The 13,515-nt window shown below is 44.6% G+C and overlaps 1 protein-coding gene across 12 annotated transcripts in view; it reads right to left on the reverse strand.

The window, feature by feature from the left end:
- Positions 1-13,515, reverse strand: part of ENOX1 (ecto-NOX disulfide-thiol exchanger 1) — a 609,533-nt gene that overhangs the window by 117,218 nt on the left and 478,800 nt on the right. For all 12 annotated transcript variants that reach the window (XM_049701217.1, XM_049701216.1, XM_049701215.1 and 9 more), the window contains 2 exons: positions 4,632-4,738; positions 585-702 (listed from right to left, as the gene is read on the reverse strand). In XM_049701217.1, coding sequence (XP_049557174.1) covers positions 585-702; positions 4,632-4,738 — 225 coding nt within the window. The remainder of the gene's footprint in view (positions 1-584; positions 703-4,631; positions 4,739-13,515) is intronic.

Consider the following 13,515-nt stretch of genomic DNA (forward strand, 5'->3'; position numbering starts at 1 on the left):
ATACGATTTGAGAAGAGAGTTTTAAATCAGCATCTCAGATTAGGCGGAGAATATCAATCAAGGTTCTCTTTAAGCTTCTCTCCTGTTTATAACTCAAGGATTGATGCCCCTTTCTTGGTACCAAACGGGACCATCCCTTTGATTACAGGTTAGGAACTAAAATTGATTGGAAAGCAGTCTAATTCTCCAGCACATTGCTTCAGAGGCTAGAAAGCTTCTTTAGGGATTAAACGTTTCCCATGTAAGAAGTACACTGACCGAAACCAAATTTTATCTGTATTTCAGCATCAGAGGTGGCTGCCACACTGTGGAAAAGGATTCTTATGGGAACAGGCAAATATCCCTGAAAGTAAGTGTGGCCCCAGACCCACATACAGAGAAACAACTGGAACAATTTAAAGCATTATGTTCCCAAGAAGGAATTTCAAGTTCTATTAATACAAGGCAGAGTCAGTCAAAGATGGAAGTTTAGTTTAACTCCAATAAAAGTGAGTTATGTGGCCATTTCTCAATCTGTATGCCCCATCTAAGATTAGGAAGATCATTAAGGTATCTCACAGGGATGTGGCAGTTATCCACGTTACCTGATTCATCAACTCTCATTTTTTTAGTAGGGCTGTCACAGTTCTCATCATCCGACATTTCCATCTCTTCTTCGCGGCGGATGCCCATAAGCTGCTCACTCTGAGCGTTCCGGAGCTCCTGGAAGCAGAGGACCCACGGGCGTCAGAGTCAGCGACACATGACACACCTTTCCCAATGGTCTCTCCGTGTGTTATGACTGACATAGGAATGTCTTCACCTCCCAAACACTGCCCCGCCTAATCTAGAGTGAAGTTCTGAGGGGTCTGGGGTGTGGACCAATCGAGGGATTCGGTATCAGACTTGGGAGAAATTCCTGATCACCAATGGTGAGTCAAGGGCTCTTCAGCAAGTTATTTAATCTCTGAATTTCCTCATTTGTAAAAAGGGGGACAACAACGTCCAACTGGTAGGGCTGTCGTGAGGCTCCCATAGAAATGCCTATTACCAGAACTGGAACGTAGGGGCGGCTAGGAATGTGAGCAAGAGAATTTTTTTAAAAGGCTGGTCTACCACTGACCTACTGTGTCACTTCAGGGATGTTTCTTCATCTTTCTTATGTCAATTCACTCACTGAGATAGTGTGACAAGGAGAGTTTTGAGGATAAAACCGTTAATGCATGTGAGATACTTAGCATCATGTGAGAGACTTGGTTCATTAAGTTGAAAATGTTGACCACTATTATTATTCATGCAAAATAGTGTCCCTGCATGTGTGTATGTGCCCATGTGTGATCACACACACACACATACACGCACACACACACACACACTTCAGATATCCAAATGGTGAAATTCAAATGATGTCGGAGGACAAAATGAAAACAGATGCCTTCTTTGTTGGTGTTTTACATTATCATGTGGGGTTTATTGTTTATGTTGTAATGGCTGTTTTAGCATCCCTTTAAGATCTAAGGGTCATTTCTTTCTCCACTTCCTAGAAAAGTGACTGCAATCAAGGCATTTAATTTCCTGAGCCTTTGTCTACTCATACAAAAATGGGGTAGTAGTAATACAAGGCTGTTTGACTGCAAGAGTATACGTGAAAACTCACTGTAAAAAGTAAAGAATTACACAATAAATTGTTTACTACTGTGCTTAAAAATCAGGACACTAATTGCTTACATTAAATAATTATATTATTATTTTGGATCAAGCTGTAAATTATGTATTTGCAAATCCTTATCCATTCTGTTCTTTTATATGTTCTGTCCTCAAAACAACAGAAAAAAAGCAGGGTGGGGTGGAAAGAGCTGCATTGTTGTTTTTCTCCCCATTTAAATTGGAGTCTAAAAAAAAGTCAAACAGTTAAAATAATTTCACTTTATAATAAATCTATGAATAAGAATAAAACTAAATTACAACACCTAATGTATTAATGGCATGACTTTAAACGCAGTTTAAAGTGCTCATTCGATGGATGGATGTGTCTATATTATTCTGTTATAGGTGCTCTCAACTCTCTTCTCTCCTTAGCATGCAGATTTTAACGGTAGCACGATGGGAAGGGAATTCTGTATTGCTAACCAGATTTGCATGGTCAGCTCTGAACCCTGGGAACCACAATTGCAGAGACAAAGACAGGGAAGTCACCAACGACAGGGAAAGGGGGAGGGCAGAAGGCAAGGTCCCTGGGACAGGGCCACCCATCACAGGGCAGTCCTGAGAGGCACCAGGATGACAGGCAGGGTCCCCTCACTTGACCATGCCACCCTGTAGAAAGAGGGGCCAATTCCACCTTAGGTAACACCATCGGGTCTTGGAGGCGGATGTCACATGTGATTAGTGGGGAAGTTTTTAGGTTGTGGACAACTAATCTTTCTACCGACAAAGAGCCCAATTCCCGAGGAGGTGGCCTGAAAATACTTGAAGCAAAGAAACTTCAGGTGGAAAGAATAAACGAGGCTAAAAGGGCCTGTTGTTTAGTTCCTACAGTTAATGACAAACTGTCATACATTAGCTGTTCTCGTGGGGAAGGGTGGCAGAAAGGAAAAGATTGGAGGGGAAAAAAAAAAAAAAGCTGAGGCTGTTTCCTCAGGGTGCCTCTGGTTCAGCAGTAAATCACTTGTACTCTCTAAGAAATCTGTAAAGGTGCTGCAGGTAGTTAACAGATGCTGTTCACAGGAACATGGAAAAATCAAGCCAGTTATCAAGCTCATATGCAACTGAGAAATCATCCACAATGTTAAATTGCCAACCGGTATTTAATCAATCGGGCAACACGTAGGAGAGAAAATCAAAGGTAATTTAGAATTCTATTTCCTCCTATATCAGAAGAGGTGGTGGTGGGAGTGGCAGGGAGACACAAAGACCCTTTCCAGAAGCATCTTTCTGGGCTGTGTCCCTTTCTACCTCCCAGTAGGGAGCAAAGCAAGCAGGCTTCCTTGGGACAAGGCTGGAAGCCTTCGCGTGTCCTGTTCAGCAAGGGAGGGGATGGCCCTGCACCGGGGAGGCAGGGCTGGGGGAACGGGATACGACGTGGCAGGAAGCGTGATTTAGATCGGTAACGCACAGTTGCCTCCACTCCCAGATTAACGACAGTCTTTTTTATGCCCGGGTTTATTCAGCGTCATGCCACCTGCCCTTCTCTTAACGTTTCTTTTAATCGTGTCTGGTTTTATGTGAAGCCAAAAATAAATAAATGAATAAACAATTCACAGGCAGATCATTCCCAAATCTGAATCACAGTTTCTGGATTCCAATTAGTGTTTCCGAACCCTCGATTCATGTATTTCGTCATTGATTTTCGGGACTCTTTCCTCATGAAAATCAACCTTGACGTGGGGCTCAAGTCAGTGTCTGGGAGAGCACTGGGTAAGCATCCTTTGGTTTTCTGGCCCCCGAAGGATAAAAGAGAAATCCCGCCTCCTGCATCAGTCACCAAGCACCTTCTCGGTATTTGTGAACAAAATAAAAACTGGCCTTCTTAATTATAAACTGCACTAGCCTTTTAAGTGTCCCATTATTGCGCAGTCATTCAGTACTCACCGTAATAACAGTGATAATAAAGAATTCACTTGGTGTGCATCTGGATGCTACGTCAAGTGCCACTGGTATTCAACTGTAATTCAGCATTAGTTAATGGGCACTTAAAATGCTTCCCAAATGATTGATACTGCTGTACTCTGTGGTTCCTCAAACTCTACATAGAACTTATTTTACAAGTGTGAGCCAAAATCATTAAATTAATAAACCTTACCTTCTATAAGTTTGGGATTTGGAAAGAGGGGATTATCATTTAGAGAACTTTAATATTAACATGCTAGAGACAGAGAGGCATCCAAATGAAAAACATTCTCTCATTAAAAAAAAGAAAGGAAGAAGCAAACAAAGACAGTATACTTACTTTTAAATTACAGGTTCAAAGCGTACACTACACTGAGGAGTTAAAAATAACCGCTGGACCACCAATGACTAATGACACAATCTGGTCCTTCTAGGTGGCAGCGAAGGTTAAGTTCTGAACTCTTGCCTTGGGGTAGATACTCACACTTCACACATGCATTGATGCAGAAGGGTGGACAGGGCTAGCCTGGACATTCACTTCCCTGAGGAAATCTGCTCTGGGGAGAGGTCTGATAGGACCTGCTGGCTAGCACAGGGGACGAAGACATTGCTTAGGATGAGAAGATGTGGATGAAAGGCATACTTGCCATTTCTAGCCAAAGAGCAAACCGTCACCATCATGCTGTAGAACACTGAAAAGAAACTCAGTAATTTAAAAACTAGTTTTCTAGTTTACGTTACACTTTTTCTTTTTCTTGTTTTGCACAGTGATTAGGCAGAGTGTCTTAGCTTATTTCTGAGCTCTTTACTACGAATGGGAGAGATGCTTTTCTCCCTTTGCAGGGGAGACAAGCGCTCTGTCCTCTAAGCGTTAAGTCAGCTGCTCTTCTGGATAAGGAACAAATCTGAGCTGGATCTGGAGCTGACGGTGAGGGCGCGATGACCGCCCACTGTGACAAAAACCGTCGTGGCTGCAGCCACACTATTCCCTGCCAATCCAGCTGTGTGATGGTGGTTAAAAAAGTAATAATAAAATCACCAACCTCAGAATGCTTTCGCCAAATGTCTATGTTCTTGCGCTGAGCTTTCGAGAAATGGTCCCAAGCTTTTTGTCTGGTAGAAGCGTTGAAAACGGCCACAATCTGCTCAACTTTGGTGAACAAGGAAGTCAAACAAGACAAGTAATTTATGTTGTGATCACTACAGGGAAGCAAAGCAAAGACACTAGGAGTCTATGGATGATGTCGCAGCAGAAATAACATCATCAATATCCATCCCATTTGTGCCTTTTTGTACTTACATGGCAGCAAGGTGGGGGAGGTCTCCCTTCATGTCTGTGTCCATAACTTTAGGTTAAAACAAACTCTAAATACGACTGGGAGAAGTTCATGGACATCTGCTTCCAAGCATTTGTTACCTCTTGTCTAAAAAAATGCCTTGGTACATCTATACACCTAGATCTATAGATATACAGGCACTGGTGTTGACACGCAAATATAGATATACAGATCAGGTAATGCCTGGACTGGAGCCTTAGAAGTGAAGCCCGGGGGGAGTGGCTGAATGAGGAAGAACCAAACACATCTCTTTTTTGCTTTTGGTCTCCATCTCAAGGACCCCAGTGCAGCCCGCAGAAGACATTACCGTGTCCAAGTTCCAAGTTGGGGCAATGAGTAGTTTGTGTCATATCTCCCTTCAGTCTCAAGGCCATTTTTACCCCGTGGTCCCCTTTTCTCCCCCTGTTGCACCCATTACAGCCAGCCCTCCAGCCCTCTGGCAGAAAATGGGAGCCACTGCCTTCACCTCAAGACAGACCAAGGCTCACCCAACCAGCAGCACCGCATGCAGATCTTATTTCAACACCATATGGCGTCCTTCGTAGTTCATCGTGGCCACATACCATTCTCTGTTACTCCATTTTAACTTTCATAAGGCTCTCCTCCCTCTGGCTCCCGACACTCTGGAAGTTCTAACTCTAACACTTTGACTTAATTTAGCACTTCTGTGGCTTCCAGGGGAGGCGCTACGTCCGTGATCAACGTTGAAGGGTGGTGAACAAACGTAGACAGGGAAAGGGATGGGCTCTTAGTAGTGGATGTGAGAGGCGGGGGTCAACCAACTGCAGATTCAATCTTGCTTAAGCAGTTATTGATCTAGTAAGCACGGGATTAAGGAAATTACAGCACTGAACGAACCGTATGATTAAACGTGAACTCCTAAATATTTAGTTAGGAAGGCACAGTCAAAATGAGCTGCTTAGGGATGCTAACGCTCTACTTAACATAAATCTTTCTAAAGTGATTCCCAAGGCTCTATTCTAAAAAAAGGACATCAAAGCTCTTCCACATCTTCCAGGTGTCCAAGGAATGTCCAAGAGTAATAGAAGAATCCCCACAGAAGAGCAACACCTGGTGCCCCAATTTCAAACATTAGAAATAAACAAGTGTGTGATGGAGGAAAGGAAGAAAGCAGATTCCCTTCACTCACTACATGGTAAATATCTTCTAACGCTAATAAGCAACTACTTCTCAGTCTATGGGTGATTTTCGCAGGGGTTTTACATGGACTGTTTTCTAACTCAAGAAGATCGCAACTCCAAATCTCCTTATTTACCAAACTTGATCATCATGTCTCCTGATGAATTTGCTGCACTCGCCTGTAACGGGAGGATTTAAGCTAAGCTCGTGCTGCCCTTGAGCGCGTGCAGCTCCCCTCTCCTGCCTCACCTGGAGGAAGTAACGCTGCCAGACTAGTCACAATGAGCTGCTCCCAGGGCTGACTTTCCCCTGACCACCGACCCCCAGGGCTCTGCTTGGATGCACTGCCCGTGGCTGGCCGAGGAGAACTGGCTCACCCCCACTGCCTGGGCTTCCTATGGCTTTGCCTGCAGGGAGGCTGGGATCATCTGGGCCCCCAGATGCCTGCTGCACGGGCAGCACAGGGCACTCGGCCCAAAATGCCCATGGTGGAATCCACTGCCTGATGAGACTATCTGGCGGGGGTGGTGATCACGGGATTGTTAAAGAGTAATGGGTCTCATTGCTTTTAATAGTAGACCTCTTTGATCAGCAGCATTTAGAAGAGTAACAACTGTGGTGTCCTGACACCAGGCCTGAGGAGAGAGGACAGGAAAGGTCGAGGCTGAGTTATCTGGGTGATAGAAGTCAAAATTCTGCCATCAATTGGAGAAGGCTCTTAATAAAGGGGATACACCAAAGAGAAAATTACGTGGTCATACATGCGTGTGTGGAGTGGGAGGAAGGTAAGAGAGACCAGTAACGCACTTGGAGGAGTACAGAAGGGAAGGTACTTAGAAGAAAGACTCTGCACAGGTTCAAGGGTAAAAATGGATCCCCTAATATCTACTCAAGGCATGTACTCCTGCAGATATTCCCTGTTTGAGGGTAAATGCCTCAGGTTTTCTTTTTTTTTTTTGCAGTACGCGGGCCTCTCACTTTTGTGGCCTCTCCCGTTGCGGAGCACAGGCTCCGGATGCGCAGGCTCAGCGGCCATGGCTCACGGGCCCAGCCGCTCCGCGGCACGTGGGATCTTCCCGGACCGGGGCACGAACCCGTGTCCCCTGCATCGGCAGGCGGACTCTCAACCACTGCGCCACCAGGGAAGCCCCAATGCCTCAGTTATTTAGAACATGTTATTACCATATTCCAGGGTTTAAGTTCCATTCATTCATTCATCCATCCATTGAGAAAATATCTGAGACCCTCCTAGTCACCATGCATTTGACTGATTGCTAGAAATATATGATTAAGACACTGATTGCTAGAAATATATGATTAAGACAAAGTCCATGCCCTTGATGAGACCATGGTCTCTAGGGAGCAAGAAAGACAAGCAGATAATTATCCTATGCAAGAGAGGTATGGATGACAGCTATGGGGACATGATAGCTAACTCAGTAGATGGAGACAGGGAACATCCCAAAGAAAACAACATTTGCTAAGTCTTAAATGATGAACCAATGCTTGCCCAGTAGAGAAGGCAGGGACGTCCGGTTCAGAGGTGGCCATGGAATTGTGAAAGGACTTTGTGTGAAAGTAGCTGGTGGGGAGAGGGCTAAAGCTGGGTGGGAATAAGTCAGGAAGGACCGTGTATGCCAAGCCAGACTGTGACTTTATACTGTAGGCTAGAGGAGGCATATCCGAGTAGGATTTGTTTGGGAGAGATGATGAAGGTTTGAATTAAGACAGAGCACTGGAATGGACGGAGGAGCAAGGAGTCGATGGGACACGGTGGCTGACTTGCTGTGAGGCTGGAGAGAAGAGAGACCAGGATGACTCAAACTTGAGAAGCACATCAGAGACCGAGAGCACAGGTGGAGGTCTGAGAAAGAAGATAAGGGGTTTACTTCTGGACGGGCTGAATCTGAGATGCCTGAAGGTCATCCAGAGGGAGCCGGAATACACACCGGAGGTTCAGAAAGAAGTCAGAATTCAGAGACTTATCTTGAGTTTTCTGGGCCATTCTTAATTTCCTGTAATTGTATTCTTTTCAATAGCATAATTAATTAAAAGCAAAACTAAATATGAGAACTTTTATACTTCTTTTCTTATTAAGTTTTATACTTTCCCTCCACATATTAAGAAGCTAAAAAAAACCCTCAATCCCAAAAAACAAAAACCGTGTAACTCAGCTTAGGTTTAAAAAATACTCGCACAGTATTTCTAGGGTCCAGTTGACTTCTCTCATTTCTGTGCAGGCTGTCCCTGAATGAGCCATTCGTCTTGCAAATGAAAGATCTTGGGCACACAAAAGGACTCAGAAGAGTGCTAGGATCAGCAGGAATTCATCATCATTAGTGAAAAACTACCTCCAAGAGTATGCCGTAATGAATGTGATTCAAAGACGGCATATTTTTAAAACCATAAATCAGGGTGACCGCTAGGACTGGCGTCCCAGGGAAAGACCATGCTCTCTTCACTGCAGCAGGAAACACCAAAGAGCAAGTCCCTGAATCCGACTACCACTCACTACTTCTCCAGTATAATTCACACTGCTTATTCCATACACAGTAAAACTACAGGTAGTTACTAAGTGGAATCTTTAACTCTCTACTTCACCGCTCAGAGAAGACAAACAGTAAACAAGATGGCACTGGCCTTTGTCCAGAAAGGTAGCGTGCAGACGCTGAGCTGAGAGCAGAGCAGATTCATATCAACCGCCACCGGCGCCTTCACCACCCAGGGGTCTACAGAGTGGTGGCTGCGCGGCCCCATAAGAGCCTATGGCAATTAGAATACTTCAGCATTTGGGAAGCATTAACGACAGAAAGAGCGCTCCGCAAGAGAATTAATATTTACCCTTCACGCCTTGCAAACCGCCCTCCCACAATCCTCTGTATTAACTTTGCCTAAATCAGGTTATTTGAGAGAAACGAAAAAATTAAAGGGACTGATTTTTCTGAAGTATGCTGGAATGTCCGTCTTAGGTGTCACAGGAGAGTCCCTAGTACATTTCCAGCAGGTATAAGCGAACATTAGTGGAGGATGAATAGAGCTTTGAGGAAATTGCTAATCACTCTTGGCAGAGACAAACCTCTTGTTAAAAGGTAAACTGAGGTATATTAAAATGTTTGAAGTTTATTTCAACAAAAATGGATTCCAGTCGAGCGGCACCAAACCGGAAGTGTTTAGGAGTGCACCATTGACAGGCGTTGGGGAGAGACTTACAGGGAAAAGGCAGAAGCAAAGCCAGGAGATTATTGTTTGGTTGTCTCTCAAAACCTAGTTGGTTATTTGTGATTGGTTGTCCTCAGGTTTCCATGTCTTAACCGTGAGGCACTTACAGGCTTAGGTTTTGGTTTGCATACTTAGGCCACCACGACATTAGAGCCTCCCCTAATGGCCTCTGTGTTTAATTAATTGAACACCCTACTAGAGATTATTCATTCTCTGATGCACATGACATGCACACACATGTGTATAAATTCTTCAGCATTTCAACAAAAAATCCTAAGACTAGGTAATTTAACAACCTTTTTTTTTTGTACTTTCCCCTCACCTCAAAATGTCTGGACATCTGCTGACTTCAGAACAGACTTCTTACATGAGAGAGAATGTGATCAATTATCTTGAGAAGCACTTGTCTTCAGTCTTCTCAGAAAAGACAAGCTCAGAACAGGACATTCTGGGTAAACACCCAGAAATAGAACACACTCAAACAAGCTCCCTGGGAAGGGGCCGGGCACCGAGCACAAAACCTCAGACTTCGGGGGGGTACGAGGCTCCTGATTCTTGAGCTCTGGGCAGAAAAGCCTTGGAAGCAATGAAAGGGAAAGGTTAGGCTCCTCCAAAGAGCAAACCCAGACCTTCTCCTCCATGTGCTCCTGAGTGTGTGTCTTGAGTCCCCCACACCTCCTGCATCTTTTGTTCCAGCTAAGCAGCTGTGAGAGAGCTTTCAATCCATTTAGTCTCCCAAATACCAAGAGAAACTGATTAAGTCCTTATAGGCAGTAGGCCTGCCTAAATAGAGCACCTCAAACAAATCTTCCAAGCTGAATTTTTGTTTTTAATGTTATCTAGGCTCCTGATAGAGCCTTAACTCTGTGGGGTTCAGAGGAAATTTTATTTTCCTTTAAGGGATAACATTTTCCCAAATCCTCTGTGAAGAGCTCCTAAGAGATTTTCAAAGGCGTGTAACAAATGAAAAGAGCTGAGTTCCCCCACTAGCGTTTTAGTGTTGTTTTTAAATACCAAGAGCTAGGGTGGGACTGATGAGCCTTGGCCCTGGATTGCAGAATTATAACAGCGAGTGGAATAAGTGATTTGGGCCCTCTGGACGCCCAGAGGAGTGAGACAAAGCCAGAGGGAGGAGCCGTTAGTGTTGAACATGACAGGGGAAGCTGCTAGAGTGATTCCCAGAGAGATTCCTGCGCCCTCACTTGTGTTCTGGGTCCCCACTCAGGAGCCAGTGAGTCTGGCGGGAAGCCCAGGAAACAGAATTAACTCCATCAAACCCATACATTAAGGAGGCACGGACCGGAATTTCAAGTCAAGGAGGAAAAAGGGCATTCTGGGGTTTTTGTCTTGAGATGACTAAAAAGAGCCATGCTGTGTAACCCTGTGAATCCATTCCAGCCCTGTTGAACCTGAGGCCAGAACGCCACCAGCAGGTACCACGGTTCTGAGCTTCCTGGCTAGACGAGGCCAGAAATCTGGTTCTTTTGGGGAGTGGGGTGAGGATAGGAAGAAAAACATGCTGGATCAAATTACACAAAAAGAAACACGGTGCTTTTGGCAAATTCTGAGCAAGCAGGAAACGGTGACATTGTTCCAATAAATGGTTAAGATATTAGGCAGACAGTGACTTTTGAAGCTCTGTAGAGTATAAATCCCAATACACTTCAGGGAACTGTAGATACCCTTATTAATGCATCTGTTCAAATATTCTGGAAAGTAATGGAACAAAAATCCATGAAGCTATTATAATTTTAATGGTTCCTTACAATATATAGCATCTATTAGGCTTTTGAAAATCCAATCAATCACCCTGTCTGGATGATCCCTATTGACTAAATGAAAGTAATATACGTCTATAAGAAAAAAATGAATGAAATGAAAAGTAAAAGTCTATCTTCCCTTCCTGACTACCGCCCATCCAGTGTCTCTCTTTAAAGGTAACCACTGTTAACAGAGTATCCATCCAAAGAAAGAGTTATACATACAGTACACTATGTGTAACCTTGTTTTACTTACATAAAGTGCCAATATTATTGATACATACACTGTGCTGTATCTTGCTTCTAAGTCCTACGTGTATTATCAGTAAGGCTGCAGTGAACACCCTCAGACATACTTTCTGACACATTCTTACCTAAATCTTTATAAGAAATTCTCAGCAGTGGAAAACATATATAACAGAGTGTATGAATTTTTAATTTTTGAGAGCTATCGCCAAGTGGCACTCACATTTTATGCCCGCATGTATTTTTCAGATTGTTTTCCTGTCCCTTGTCAACAGCTGGTAATCAAATGTTAAATTTTGCCATTCCTGATCAATGAGAAAAGGCCTGAATTACATGATGACCGATTCTCCGAACCCGGGCTATCCACATTTGCAGTTTCCATTGTGAATCACGGAAAGAAGTCCACAGACTCATCAGAACTGCCCTGCTGATCAGTAACTGGCTTGTTGTGAAGACTGACCATCCAGCAAGAAGGGAAGAGACCTGGTTTCTGGGTATCCCTTCTCCTTTGTGACCCTCAAAAGGGTGACCCTGCTTTCCTCTGGGTCACCATCAACTCCATGAGTGGTGCCAGGAGAAATCAGGTAACAGGAGCTGGCTACTTCTGATTACTTAGACTTACTGGGCCAGGCACTATGCTTGATGATTTAAAACAGTGGTTTTCAAAGTGTGGATCCTGGACCAGCATCGTGGGCATCACTTGGGAATTTATTAAAATGCAAGTAGTCCCTAGACCTACTGCACAGAAACTCGGGGGGGTGGGGCCCAGCAGATTCTTTTCCTAAAAACATTTTTCCCAGTTTTATTGAGATAGATATAACTGACATACAACACTGTGTAAACTGAAGGTGCGCAGCATAATGATTTGCAGTATGTACGTACCATGAAATGATTACCACAAGGTTAGTTAACATCCGTCATCTCACATGGTTACAAGTTTTTTTTCTCGAGACGAAAATTTTTAAGGTTTACTGTCTTAACAACTTTCAAATACACAATACAGTACTGTTAACTATTGCTGTCGGGCCGTGCATTTCATCTCCGGGAATTACTTATTTTATAACTAGAAGTCTGTGTCTCTTGCCCTCCTTCACCCCTTCCCTGCACCCCCCAACCTCTGCCTCTGGCAACCACCGATCCAGCAGAGTCTGTTTTTCCAAGGTCCCCGAGTCATTCCAACGCATAATGAAGTTTGAGAACCTCTGATTTAAAACATTACCTCATTTAAATTCCCCAACAACGATCTGAGGCAGGTTCTATTATTATGCCCATTTCACTGAGAAAGAAGCTGAGATTCACAGAGAGGGTATTATTACCAGTCATATACTTAGCAAGTGGTGAAGCTGGGGATGGAAAATAGCATCTGTGCAACTTCAAATCGTGCATTGATACCCATGTGTATATGCATTTGTACTATGGGCCGAAGTCTTACGAGCACTGTGGAGCACACCGCCGTGCCAGACCTTGCACTAGGCACTGGGGACAAAAAGATCCAGAGACGCTGCTGGTCCTTGCAGCCCCGGTGAACCCCAGCATGAGAACTGCCGAGAGGGAGGCTGCGGAGAGCGCCAAGGCGGGCAGGAAAGGCTTTAACAACGGCTGGTCCAAAATGTTAAGGTGACCAGAATTTTCTACTGCAAAGAAGACAAATATTTGCGGCTGTGATGGGGCAGGAAGCTGCACTGAGCCCTTTCCAAAAGTGTACTCAGGAATGTGAAAGACAGCAAGGAAGAATCCCAGGGTCTGCAAAGAGGGCCCCTGCTCACCTGTCTACCAGACTGTGACTGACTCCTTCCGGGGTACACGCTCAGCACACGCTTTCATCTAAAATCCGTGCTGTCCTACTTTTGCTTATCACTGTTGAATAAAAGCCTCAGCAGGCCAAGCTTGAGGTGGGGCCGAGGGAGAGCTTTTAGGGGTCGAGGAGTCGCACAGGGTTTCTGGGGGCACGTGGGCGGGCAGGGAGGGTCACGCAGCCTGCATTTCTGAGGCCGCAGCTCCACCTCTAAGCAGCTGTGTGGCCTGCGAAAATCTCCACCTGTTTGAATCCCAAGGTCAAGGGGGGTCAGTCCTGAATATCCTTCCTACCTCTGTCATCCCATGGCACAGGGGTCTGCGAACTCTCTGTGAAGGAACAGACAGGATATATTTTTGGCTTTGCGGATCGCAAGGCTACCTGCTAGAGCAGGGGTCTGCACACCTAAGCAGTTTGTCTCCTTAAGCAG

Source organism: Orcinus orca, chromosome 18 (genome assembly GCF_937001465.1).
Source record: "Orcinus orca chromosome 18, mOrcOrc1.1, whole genome shotgun sequence".
Lineage (NCBI taxonomy): Eukaryota > Metazoa > Chordata > Mammalia > Artiodactyla > Delphinidae > Orcinus > Orcinus orca.